Source organism: Schistocerca cancellata, chromosome 1 (genome assembly GCF_023864275.1).
Source record: "Schistocerca cancellata isolate TAMUIC-IGC-003103 chromosome 1, iqSchCanc2.1, whole genome shotgun sequence".
Lineage (NCBI taxonomy): Eukaryota > Metazoa > Arthropoda > Insecta > Orthoptera > Acrididae > Schistocerca > Schistocerca cancellata.
Window position 1 is genome coordinate 119,431,322 of NC_064626.1, and position 14,608 is coordinate 119,445,929.

At 37.2% G+C, this 14,608-nt stretch overlaps 1 protein-coding gene across 1 annotated transcript; it reads right to left on the reverse strand.

Moving 5' to 3' along the window:
- Nucleotides 1-1,798: 1,798 nt before the first annotated feature.
- Nucleotides 1,799-14,116, reverse strand: LOC126094507 (heparan-alpha-glucosaminide N-acetyltransferase-like). Its single transcript, XM_049909323.1, has 5 exons — nucleotides 14,055-14,116; nucleotides 13,108-13,394; nucleotides 4,366-4,490; nucleotides 2,447-2,630; nucleotides 1,799-1,857 (listed from the first exon to the last, which is right to left on the reverse strand). Exons 1-5 carry the CDS (start codon nucleotides 14,114-14,116, stop codon nucleotides 1,799-1,801), a joined length of 717 nt encoding a protein of 238 aa, XP_049765280.1.
- Between the last annotated feature and the right edge of the window lie 492 nt (nucleotides 14,117-14,608).

Sequence of the window (14,608 nt, forward strand, 5' to 3'; positions counted from 1 at the left end):
GGATTTGATTGATTCTTTTGGCTGGGAAGTTTTGGACCATGCACCATACAGCCCCGACCTTGCTCCTAGTGATTTTCACCTTTTCTGGTAACTGAAACACCGTCTTGGTGGGCAGCACTTCAATGACGACGATGAAGTGAAAGCGGCCATGAACTCTTGGCTGTCAGAGTAGGCGGCCGAATTCTTTGATGAGGGAATTAAAAACTTAGTTGTACGGTATGACAAGTGCTTAAATAAACAAGGCAACTATGTAGAAAAATAGGTAAAAGTGTGTAGAATCAGAAAATAAAAGTTTTTTTACAAAAGTATTTGTATCTTTTTTTAAAAATAAAAATGGCCCTTACTTAAAAAACAACCCTCGTACAAACACTACATAGTTGCCGCAAAAGTCCAGGAAAGAAAATAGGGGAGTAATGAAATGCTTCCATTACTCCAGGTTTGTAGAGTGTAATAAATTGGAGTAATACAAAAACTACTGACTTAGCCCATGTCAGATACAAAGTGTATCTGGGGAGGAAACTATGCAAGTAATAAAATGGTTTCAGATAGTAATGAAACAGTACTTTGAATCTGCTGGAATTCTCATTAGTAAGAAATACATGCAATTTGCAACATCCTTGGTTCTGTTCAAATTGAGTGTCTTCTTAGCTGTAGCTCTAGATGGCTATCCAGAAACCTCTTAGTTGAATGGATGTTATAGCTCCAAGATAGTACACTCAAGCTGTCGGAAAGAAATTATTAGAGGAATTGAAAACTATGCTGCTCTTTTGGGGAGCTATGGAAATAAAGGTTGATTCAGACAGAGCCCCACCATTCTCAGCAAGGAAGGAAGGAAGGTTAGAGTTCAATATTTCATCTACAAGGCTAATAAAACACAGTGCTGCAGGTGCCCTATAGGTTGATTATTAATGACAGTTTTGCCTTTACAGCTATCCACCCTCTCAGTACATAACACACATTTAGATTAGAGTTTCATTTAATACACCGTTGTCACAATCTGAGCAGATCAGCCAAGATTCCCATCCCTTATGACTAACAACATTCCATTGCACAACACACAGTGCTTGCTGAAGCATACAAAAAGCCTATGGTTATGGATGACTAGCAGTGTTCACCAGTCCCCAGCTCAGGTTCACAGCAAGCTTCTGGCATTGCAGATATGTTACAGTTCATTGTGGAATGGTTAACATCAAACTGCACCATGAATGAATGACGGACTGAACTCTTCACACATGGATCTCATTCCAGTTTGCAGAAACAGTCTTGGTATACCATCATCTTAAAGGAAAATGGTATCAACTTTGTGGAAACAAATGAGTTTGGTTGAGGTGAGGTACTAATGAATGGGAGTACATGAATACATAATTTATGTTCATGGCTGGATGAATATCACCAATCCCTAGATGTAGAGAGATGAGGAAATGTGTTTATTTGAAACATATTCACATAATGCCTGCCTGCATGGAAATGTTTGGTGGATCCATAGATGAAGACATTCATCAGATGGAGAGCCCTGGATCTGAATCCTATGGAAGCTTGAAACAGGTGAACTGCAGTTCATTAGCTCCCACCAAGGACTGTTCCAGACTTCCTACCACTTTTTTGTCAGGAGATGGAATAGACAAGTGATAGTTTTTAATTTGATCAATACAGAGAGCATGCTATGCAAATTCTAAGAACATATGTCATCTAAGTGTAAGTGTATAATTTTGCTGCTATGGAAGGGAATTAATTCCTCAGTAACTTTTCCTTGACTCTTCTCTCTTCACTTTCATAAGTTTTCTAATTATATGCTTTGTTACTCAAATGGCTTCTGATTAAGCCATTTCTTGCTCTGTAAGCTTAATGAGATCGATCCTGTTCAGAAAATAAGCACTTGTTCTTTGTTTACGCTTAACTTTCATGCACTATTCTAGTTGTAATTATGATTTAAAAAATTAAAACTGGAAATATCACAAAGAGAACAAAGGAGGAAGAAACCTTAGATGTTGCCATTATAAACCTTTGAATTACATGAGAAATGACTGGCAGATTGAGGGGATAAGATACAGGACAAGTCAACCAATGTTTGCTTCATTCTACACAAGGCGGCTTTGTTCTGTTATTGTTCAAATGTGTGTGAAATCTTATGGGACTTAACTGCTAAGATCATCAGTCCCTAAGCTTACACACTACTTAACCTAAATTATCCAAAGGACAAACACACACACCCATGCCCAAGGGAGGACTCGAACCTCCGCTAGGTCCAGCCGCACAGTCCATGACTGTGGCGCCCTAGACTGCTCAGCTAATCCCACGTGGCTGTTCTATTATTAAAAGAGCCTACATATTTATAAAGATTGGTTATAAATATTTGCCAAAAGTTACTTTTTGACAGCAGTTACAAATTGTGATGTATTCAAAATATCATCAGTAAGAACATATTGTTAAATGAGTCTTAATTTACCTGCATATAGGAATGGAGCTCCACTCCACCAGTCATGATAGTCTGCCACAAAGTACAATAAGCTAAGCAAAAGGAAAGCCATGCTTGCAGTTGCCAGCACAAATGATATGGACCAGAGACTCTTATTGACTGGGATGATTCCATCTTCTTTCGAGAAATGACAGAGGATTCCAGCTAATATGCCCTGTGTAATTTTTGAATGAACTGTTATTTTCATGAATAATTGATAAAACAAGCAAGATAAATGAATCTAAAAAAATCCTGTTAGTTGACTCTTAACTGTAATTCACTACACCAGTTTAATCTCAAAATGAAGTATTTAATCAAAACTGCAGTGCTTTAATTAATATACGTGGTGTATCAAAAAGAATCATCCAATTTGGCACATATATATTTCTTAAACTAATAAACATATACAATTAATTTTGTTTTTTGGTGAATGGGAAACTCAAAAAGCTTTTTTCTCTTACATTTTCATAGGTGTTCAATATGCCCCCTTTGAGATGCACGGCGTATGTCAATGCGGTATTCAAATTATTCCCACACTGCAGTGACCATGTATTGAGTTACAGCTTCCACAGCTGCTGTTATGTGGTGTCTCAGTTCATTCACTGATGTTGGTAAAGGAGGCATACAAACAGAGCCTTTTATAAACCCCCACAAGAAATAACCACATTCAGTCAGGTCTGGTGACCTTGGAGGCCACTAATGTAAGACTGAATCATTTGGTGCAGTGCAACTGATCCATTGTTCAGTAATCCTTTGATTTAAAAATTCCTGCACTTCCAGTTTCCAGTGTGGTGGTGAGTCATTCAAATCAGCCTCCAACTGCGGGAAAAGAAAGTTTTCAAGCATATGAATATATTTGCTTCCTGTAACAGTGTTCCTGGCAAAGAAAAATGCACCATGCACCTTTTTCTGTGAAACTGCACAAAACACATGAAATTTTGGAGAGTCCTTCTCATGTTGTACAACTTCATGTGGTTGTTCTATACCCCATATACTCACATTATGATGGTTTATCTTTCCATTTAAATGGAATGTTCCCTCATCACTAAACACTAAGTGTCATCCTCCAACTTGCCAAGAACAAAATTACAGAATGCCACACATTGTTGTCTGTCACCTTCACGAAGAGCATGCAGCAGCTGAATTTTGTAAGGTTTCATGTGTAAACGTTGATGCCAGATGGACTTCAGGGGTATGTTGAGCTGTTGAGTTGCACAGTGAATGGATTTCTGTGGACTCCTTGTGAAATTATGGCAGATGCGTTCGACATCTGTGTCAGACACTTCAGTACAGCCCAGCAGTTTTCCTTCACACTGTTTCTAAGATCTTTTCATGCCATCATCTAATGCTCAGTGCTGTAGGAGGATCCACACTGTGCCTAGTATGAAAGTCACACTAAACTGTTACCACTGACCTGCACTGCATATAATGTACAAAACAAAATGCTATCTGTTGTCCCAACACCATTTTTTCTAGAACTGAAGTGGGTGCACACTGCTGCTACCTAGTGGGAACCACATAAGACTCAAGAGTTTGCTCTTTCCAACAGTATGTTGTACGCACACGTCTCACATAACATGATAGTTATGTCTCAAATAACATGATAGTTATGATTTTTAAAAATCAGTTGATTCTTTTTGATACAGCCTGTTATAATTCTTCCTTACATTCTAATTTTTTCCATTGCTAAGCCAGTCTGAATATTCAGAAACTGGTAATAATCACTTTCTTCTGAAGCTGTTGCAGTGCCAGAAGATTCTAAATTCTCTGTTACCAACTTACAGACTACAGGCCACTGGCATACACCCTACTGCTAAAGTAACTTACAAAGTTTAATAAGTAAATGACATACTAATAGAGATAGAAGGATGGAGAGAATATTATTTATACAGGAGACTTTATAGACTCACAGTAACCACTCCCCATGACAACCAGCGGGAGATTCTCATAAAGGTGCAGTTATAGCATTGAAGGATTCTACCAGCATGAACTCCTAGGTACACTGTCAGAACGGATGTTAAGGTTCCAAGTATACCTGTAAAGCCAAAAATAAAATTGTGGAATAGTAACAACCTGCAGATATAAATATTAGTTATTAGTGACTGTCTGTCTTCACTCTAGGACATCTTGCACTGTGAAAATCAGTATGTTCCATCTGTTGGTGGGATGGTACTTTGCAAAAATGTAAATAATTAATTTCAGTACAAGCTGACTCTGCAGTCAAGACAAACCACTAGAGCAATAGTGCTTGACTCAGTGGTAGGCTGTTTTAATTCTCATATTTGAAGAAATATTTATTACAAGATTGTGCTTAACTAGGTGAGACTAGGTAGTGATGTAAAGTTTCCAATCTGTATACTGTGCATCAGTGAATCCATCATTAAAACTTTCTACAACAGCTGAAAATGGCACATCACTGAAATCAGCTGATTATGTGAAATAAATGACTGTAATCATAACACAGCTGAGGTGGAAAATGGAATGATTGTTTAGTAAATTTGTGGCAATGCAGAATGTGATTTCTAGGTAATTTTGTGTTCTTCAGTTTGGCAGCTACCTCAGTGCTATTGGAGAGAAAGAGACCCTGAACTATGATTAGGTTTCATCTTTCACTTGCTCTCTCTCTCTCTCTCTCTCTCTCTCTCTCTCTCTCTCTTTCTCTCTCTCTCTCTCTCTCTCTCTCTCTTATTGTCATCAAAGCCATATCATATAGACCCAACATTATACTCTACATGCTCTCATCACAATCACCTTTATGAAGCAAATATATCTGAGATATAGCTCTCATGTTTTACAATTTAAGAAAAGGGTAGGAACGAACATTATAATTAAAACTGTTGACAATGATGTCATTAAGGGTTGAACCCAACCTCTGACTGGGAAAAGATTGGGGTGGTACTCTGTTGCATGGTTGTTCATTTGCCATTACTGGTTTAGGGAAACCATGGAAAACCTCAATATTGTTTGCCAGAGTGGATCTGAACTACCATCCTCTCAGATCCTCTTAGGATTGCTCCACTGTGGCAGGTCTGAAATAACGAAATAAAAAATTTGGGTGGCTGAAGCCATAGGGAAATCACAACCACCAATGTCATACAACATTAACACTTTTATGGTACTAAACACAGTAGATATGCAATGCTATCAGCACCATCTAAGAACACAAATTTGCAAAGAATTGCATTCTGTATTGTCAAACTGAATCAACATTATGTACCCATTATGTGGGAATGTTCTCTTTATGATGGTGGTGGTGGTAATGGTAGTGGTGATGGAGGTGATGGTGGTGGCAATGGCAATGGAGGAGGAGGAAGAGGAGGAGGAGGAGGAGGAAGAAGCAAACATGAGTAATTGCAAAATGTGAGATAGTGGGAGGATGCGAAAGCCATGGACAACTGTTTCAGTAAACTTACATTGAATTACTATAAAACTGATAGTTATTAAAGGAAGTTTGTACATTACAAGGACAAATTTTCTGGAGAAAAAAATTCAGGGATAGGTCAACCATTTTCTGCTATTCTATTGAATTCCATGGAAAGGAATAGTAAAGAAACATGCATACAATTAATATTCAAGTAACTTTCTTCTTACTTTTGTAACGCCTTTATGTGGTAAGCATTTGCTCAGAAGGTGTACACTGAGGTGACAGAAGTCATGATATGCCTCCTAATATCACGCTGGGTCTCCTTTTTCCTGGTGTAGTGCAAGAACTCAACCTGCAACAAGTCGTTGCAAGTCCCTTCAGAAATACTGAACCATGTTGCCTCTATAGCCATCCACAATTGCACAATTGAAAATTGTCTCCAAGTAGCCAAATATAACCATTTCCAGTCAATGATCAATTCAGTTGGATCAGAGGACCAAGTCCATTACATGTAAACACAGCCCACAACATTAGGGAACCACCACCACCTTGCACAGTGTCTTGCTGACAACTTGTTACCATGGCTTTGTGGAATCTGCACCACACTCAAGCCATACCATCAGCTCTTATCAATTGGAATTAGGACTCATCTGACCAGGCCACAGTTTTGCAGTCATCTATGGTTCAACCAATATGGTCACAAGCCTAGGAGAGGCATCACAGGTGATGTCATGCTGTTAGCACCTTCTGCCACTCTGTCCTATCAGATACATTCATCATACATCTCACATTGATTTCTGCGATTATTTCATGCAGTGTGGCTTGTCAGTTATCATTGACAAATATATACAAACACTGCTGCTCGTGGTCACGAAGCAAGGGCCAACAGGCACTCCATTATCTGTGTTAAGAGGTAATGCGCGAAATTCTGTTTTCTCGGCACAGTCTTAACGCTGTGGATCTCAGAATATTGAATTCCCTACCAATTTAGGAAATGGAATGTCCCATATGCCTAGCCACAACTACCATTCTGTGTCCAAAGTCTTAGTTCTTGTCTTGCGGCCAAAATTTCATCATAAACCATTTCACATAAATCATCTTAGTACAAATGACAGCTTTGCCAATGCACTGCCCTTTTATGGTGTGAATGTATTGATAACCTATGACTTTTGTCACTTCAGTATATTTCTATGGTTGAACATAATTCTTGCTACAATTTTACATTAACACAACCATTATGAAACAGATACAAGCCTGGAGCTTTACACCTAGGTAGTCTGTGTTTCATGTGCATCCACATTTAGACTTCTAGTGTATTAAATATTTGAGACAGAAGAGGGAAAAAAGTCCAGTTGTTGTTAAGCTGATGAGAAGATTCAATCGTACTCTGGGTGAGGTTCCTGTCACAACCAATATCTGGATACTTCTATCTTAGCACAGCAGTGTGCAACATACGTGCCAAATAAAATTACTATGGTTGATATGCACCCAATATAGAAAATTTGAGGCAAACATGTTAATCAGAAAGGAGGCTCAGAAGATAATATGGGGGTTGGAACTTAAACAGTGGCAACTATTTATTTACAACTCGTACAAAATAGATACGTGTTTCAAAGTTTTGCTGACCTCCAAAGTAGTCACCAGCATTGTGTATAACCAATTGCCAGTGATGTGGAAGTCATAGGATACTCTTAGCAGTGCCAGTTGTGTTCACAGTTCAAGTGGCACAGTCTATTGCCCAACGAATTTGTAGCAGTTCTGAAGTGAATTTCGTGAAGTGTTTCCTTCAGTTTAGAAATCAAGTTGAACTCACAAGGGCTAAGTCAGGGAAGTGCAGTAGGTGGTATAGCACATAGCAGTCCCATCAGTCAAACAAATCAGTAACAGCTTGCACTGTACATGCTTGAGTATTGTCCTGCAAAATGATGGTCAGGTCCTGCAGAAAGTGTCATCACTTCTGTCTCTAAGCTGGTCATAGGTTGTGTTCCAAAAATGAACAACATAGAGGCAGAAGTGATGACACTTTCTGCAGGATCTGACCATCATTTTGTAGGACAATGCTCAAGCACGTACAGTGCAAGCTGTTACTGATTTGTTTGACATTCACTTCAGAACTGCTACACATTCATTGGGCAATAGACCACTCCACTCGAACTGTCAACACAACTGGCACTGCTAAGAGTATCCTACGACTTTCACATTGCTGGCAATGGGTTACACACAATGCTGGTGACTATTTTGACAGTCAGTAAAACTTTGAAACTTGTATCTATTTTGTACAAGCTGTAAATAAATTGTTGCCACCATTAAAGTTCCAACCATCATAGTTGTACCCTATCAAAATCCTGAGCTGACTGGAGGGTCCTGTCCATAATGCTCCAAATGTTCTCAACTGGAGAGAGATCTGACAACCTTGCTTGCCAAGGTGCAGTTTGGCAAGCACAAAGACAGGCAGCAGAAACCCTTGCCATCTGTGGGAGAGCATTACCTTGCTGAAATGTACCCACATGAGAGCTTGCCATGAAGGATAACAAAATGTGGCATAGAATATCATAGTATACTGCTGTACTGTAAGGATGCCGAGGATGACAACCCAAGAAGTCTTGCTATGAAAATAAATGGCACACTAGACCACTGCTCCTGATCGTCAGGCCGTGTGGTGGGTGACAGTCAGGCTGATATCCCATTACTGTCTGGAGTGTCTACACACAGACATATGGGGTGTGTTTATAATTTTAATTAATATTGTGTTTATACTGGTTGCTGGTGAGGAGGAAAGTTAGTTATTAGTATTTTATTAATGATCTCATTCATAAGCAGCCATATCATAGTCATCACAGTCAATCAAGAAAGTTATAATTAAGCATTACTTGTTTAATCAGAATCAGACGATGACTCTCCTTGTCCGCAGTCTCGATGATTCGAAGCGATCTGCAATCCTGTGTAAATAAAATGTCTTGGTTTTTCTTGCATTGTGTAGTCAGTCAGGAAACCTCATATCAAGGTTAAAGTTTGCTTTGATAGAGTTTAATTATCTGACGAAATAATGGAGCTCTTGGATCTAATAATTGCAGGTTCGTTTCCAATTCATCAGAAGTTCCCTTCTGATTACCAACGAAACGACACCTCTGGACAAATTTCCAATTAGAGAATATATATATAATGAAATTTCTTACGCACCTTTGATGTAAATGCTCAGTATATATTTTCTTGAGTAGCATACAATATATTTTCAATCTCTTTCTTCCAGTAATCTCGATAGCAAAATTACAATTATTCAGTGCGGCTATTGGGCACGGAGAAAATCCTAGAAGTCCCCTCGACACACCAGAGAGAATATTACAAAGAATAATTATGCACTCATGGAATAGTAATAATACTGTACTACTTTGTGCATTGATTCTGTGAGTACATAGATGGTCAAGTAGGAAACGTAATTCACTAATAGAATTGTGCAAGGATAATTAGTAGAATATAAAGAGATATTACATGTTCAAAAAGTAAGATGACTATATTTTTATGAAAAAATATTTATTTAGTCATCAACAATCATGTTGTCCCCTACAAAGTAATCCCTCTCAGATACAATGTGCTTGTGCCAATGCTTCTTCCAATCCTTGAAGCACTTCTCATAAGCACTTTTTGGTACAGCCTTGAGTCCTTTCAAAAATCTCTTCAGTTTCGGGAACAGGAAAAAGTCACAGAGGCCAAATCCAGTGAATATGGTGGCTGAGGCATGATTATCGTGTTGATTTTGGCCAAAAAATCTCTCACAAGCAACAATGAATGAGCAGGTGCATTGTTGTGATGCAAAAGCCATGAATTGTTTTTCCACAATTCCATACGTTTTTTGTGTATTGCTTCTCACAAATGGCATGTTGGCCATACGACCTTGAGGCAAAAATTCATGATTTACTACGCCAAAGGTACCTGAAAAGAAATAAAGGTAAGAAAAGCTTTGATATTTGATCAAACTTGGCGTGCTTTTTTCAGTCTTGGCTCTCTGAGATGCTTCCATTGAGATGACTGGGCTTTGGTCTCAGTGTCATAATGATAAACCCATGTTTTGTCACCAGTTATGCCCCTTTTGAGCAAATCAAGATCATCACTGATGTCATTCAATAGCTCCTGAGCACTGCTCATGTGATGGTTCTTATGATGAAAATTGAGAAGTTTTAGGACAAACTTCACTGACACGCATTTCATGACCAAAACATCTGAAAAAATTGCATGACATGAGCTGACAGATATGCCAACATCATCAGAAACTTCTCTTATGATAATTCAATGATTTTTCAAAATAATTTTCTTCACGGCTTTGATGTTATCATCTGCTGTTGATGTGCCGGGGCGTCCAGCATGAGGTTCATCGTTGGCATCTTCTCGGCCATCTTGTAAGAGCTTGTACCACTCATAAATGTTTTTTTTTTTACTTAGAGGAGACTCACAGTATGCCACTGCCAACATTTCAAGTGTTATAGAGCACTTGATTCCATTTTTCACACAAAATTTGATGCAAATTCTTTGCTCTGTTTTTTATAATCGAAAATCATGGAGTGCACTAAAACACGTCTAATCTTTTGATCTGTCAAAACCAAATGAAGTATGCTGTACTCTTGAAACTGTGAACATATATTCGAGACTTGTATTCCAACATAACCAAAAAGAAATCGACAATCAAATGTACATTGCCCGTGCAATTTGAAAAGTCACCTTACATTTTGAACAACCCTTGTATCTTTGCTGGTCATCAAGGCTTGATTTAATGCAGGACTTACCATTGAAGACAATTCTACTTCAGTCATTGAGATTCCAGGCTACAGATGATACCAACCTCACTGTCCCATACCATACAGCCTGACAATCAGGAGTAATGGTCTGGGATACCTTTTGCCCCACCAACACATGAGTATTTCTGCTGCTTGTCTTCACACTTGCCAAACCATACCTTGGCCAGCCAACTGAGAATGTCTGGATCATTATAGGCAGGGTCCCAGAACAATCTAGGGGCTTCAATGATTTAACACACCGCCTGGATAGAATGTGGCATGATATTCCTTAGAAGGACATCCAACAACTCTGTCAATCAATGCCAAGGCTGCTTGCATAAGTGCCAGAGATGGAACAACATATTACTGACTTGCCCAATTTGTGAAGCTATTTTTCTTAAATAACTCATCCAATTTTTCTGTAATTGTTGTCTTTATTTATTTATTTATTTATTTATTTATTTTTTGTCTGTACATGTGCATCATATAGGGTGACAATTATTGAACTATATGAAATAAAATTGTCATAACTTCTGAGCGGTTTGTGTTAGGACATTCAAATTATGCAGTTGGCCATGGGGCACAGTGGGAACTAGTGCAGGGTATTTATTTATTTATTTATTATTTATTTATCTCTTGTTCTGGTGATCCATGTTGTGACACTATCACAGGATATGGAACATGTCAATTTTACAAGCTTTTGGCCAGAATTTATGGTAATAAGTAAAACAAAACAAAAACAGTATACAATAACTTAGGTACTACTAGAAAAATTACATTTTAGAGATAGATAGAGATTGCAAAACAAAAACAGTAAACAGTAACTTAGGTCCTACTACAAAAAATACATTTTAGAGATAAAGATTACAAAATAATAAGTGTTACAGAGAAATAAATATTGCAAAATATATGTTTACAACAAAAATATTTGGTATTACAAATACAAATTCGGGCATACATTTGCAATTTACAATACAAGAAATGTTAAACACTGTAGTTCATGAACTCTTCTATTGTATAAAATGATCCTTGCAATAGGAACTGCCTTAAGGTTTTTTTAAACAAGAGATCATCATCTACCAAACACTTAATTCTTGAATGGAGGGCATTAAAAATCTTACAGATACTGAAATGGACTCCTTTCTGCACCATATTTACATTTGGCTTTTCATAGTGGATATCACGTTTCCTTCTAGTATTGTGACTATGATATGCACTATTCAGCTTAAAGATGGATTTTTCTTTCCTTATGAAGCACATCAAAGAAAATATATATTGCGCAGTGGATGTAAGTATTTCAAGCTACTTAAAAAGATTCCTGCATGTGGCTCTAGGATGGACTCCACACATGATCCTTATGGCTCTTTTTTGTACACACAGTACTTTTTTAACCAGTGGCTGATTTCCCCAAAATATAATTCCAATGCCACAATTGCATGAAAGTAACCATAATACAGTGACTTCATGATTTCCATATTTTTATAAGAAGAAACAAAGCGCAATGCGTATGTTGCTATTCAGGATGTGGTTTGACCAATTCAGTTTGCTATCAATATGCAAGCCTAGGTATTTTGAGGAATCTACCCTGGTTATTATCTGCTCACCTATTTTTGCTACTATTTCCTCATCTTTGGATGTTGTGTGGAACTGAATGTAGTTTGTTTTACAGTACTTTAAAGAAAGACCATTAATGTTAAACCAGTTCACCATTTCATTTAAAACCTTATTTGCTGTTACCTCAAGTTTATCTACTGAATTATCAATAAGTAGTGTAGTGTCATCAGTGAAAATGGTGAATCTACAATATTCCGTAGAGAGAGGGAGGTCATTTATAAATATAATAAAAAGTAGGAGGTCCAGAACTGAGCCCCAAGGTGTAATGGAAAACCTTCAAATTCTGTGGGATCACATTATAAGAACCATGTTTCTCTAATGGGGAGTTTTAAGTTCAGCAGATACAAGTTGGAACACCACAGAATCTCTTTATGTACAGCCTGAATAATAAAAATTTGATCTTAGATTCCAAACAAGTAATATAGAAAAAAATATTTGTGAGAACAAAGAAAAAAAGAAAATATAAATAATAATTAAAAAAAAACATTCATTAGTGCAAAAGTTTACACCCTTTACTTCCTTCACCTTTTATATTTTGCAGTTGATATAAGGGTAGTGGGTTGCTTATGCTGCTTGCTGTTGTGAGACATTCTAACTGGAAAAGAAATTCTACTTCCACACATTTTTGTGATTTCATCAAAGACTCTTGTTGCCGAAAAAATTGACTGAGCAAAGTGGGCCAGCATATGCTACTACGATTCAATTCAAATACAATACAATTCAAAATAGCTCTGCATAAGAAACAGATCAACAAAGACAAGTCATATTTCAGGCAGTATATTATACAGGAGTTTGCAGAAATCACAATGTGCATGATGCAGATGTGTATATTCTTCTTAATGTGAAGCAGTACATAAAACAATAAGTAGCACAGTTTTTATATGACTGCTGCAAGTTCTACTCACCATAAATGTCATGTACTTGACTACTGTGATAAATGTATTTGTAATTAGTGAGTTTGTGCATGTGCCGCGGAGTGAGAATCAGGCGATCAATGTAACTGGCAGCTCCGCCTGAGCAGTTGGCATATTGTCCATGCATGTGCCATCCACCAGGTCCCAAGTAGCCCCGCGGGCACCCAGGAACAGGTAAGGCTAGTGAGATAGCAACTTGGGCCACAGCCAAAGCAATCACCAACAGCCACTGACGCCAGGATTCTATAATATCTGACAGTACTATATACTGTCCATACCTGCAAGGGAAGGACATAACTATTGTAAAGCATATGTTAGTTACCCAAATATGCTTCTGAAAGCCCTTTTATAACATTAAAATAAAATCTAATTAAAAGTCTTGCAAATGTAGGCCCAATAAACATGTTGTTATAGGACAAAGGCGGAATTACAAATATCCTAATCAATTTTCTATAACAACAAAAACATTCAATTAGTGACAAAATTACTTAATTGGATAGATAAAAAAAACTACACACCAAATGGCGGCAGAACACACACATAAACAAAACACAAGTGTGTATTCTGCTTCCACTTGGTGAGTAGATTTTTTATTTATCCATTTAAATAATTTGAATAAAATAGAAAGAAACATTCCACATGGGGAAAATATATAAAAAACAAAGATTCTATGACTTACCAAATGGGAAAGCGCTGGTAGATAGACACAATTAAAACATATTTCATTACGCACTACATGAATGTGTAATAAATAACAGGGGTTCCTATTTAAAAAGACGCAGTTGATGCCCGTTTCACCTGTGCCAGCGCCATCCTTTTTGTTAGAAGCTTATTTCCTGAGATATTTTTTATTGTGTCTATCTACTAGCGCTTTCACATTTGGTAAGTCACAGAATCTTTGTTTTTAATACAATTAAATAATTTAACCAATTTTCTACATCTGAGCAAGTAACTTATTCTGCAGACTGTCATAGGACATCAGTGAGGATTTACATGCCATTTTTATATTAAATATCTACTGACACATAAATATTGCTTTGATTGTTGGATGAAGGGAAAATAGTTTAAACACTACAATGTCAAAAATAATACAAAAAATCAAAGCTGTGATATAACTTCAAGTTCAGCACAAACTGTTATTTGGAATGTCATTTAGAGTATGACTGACTGTATCAAACCAAAATGACCGAAGACAACACTTTGAAGTGGCACTGGGAAAAATCAACAGAATTCCTACCAGCTCTGAGATATTAAAAATATAAAAACAAGATGTAGTACACATCTCCAGAGTCAATTTTTAGGTTATTATGCACTACTATCATTGAGTATCAGGAGGCAATACGAATTCTCTGAGACAAAAAGAGTAATTTTATAAGTGAACACAATCTGTAACCTTAATGAGAAGATTTGTCTTTTTATTGTTGTGCTATGTGCATCAAACAAATACTTCCATAAATGACATAATCAATATCTTTTCTATAATTTGCAATGA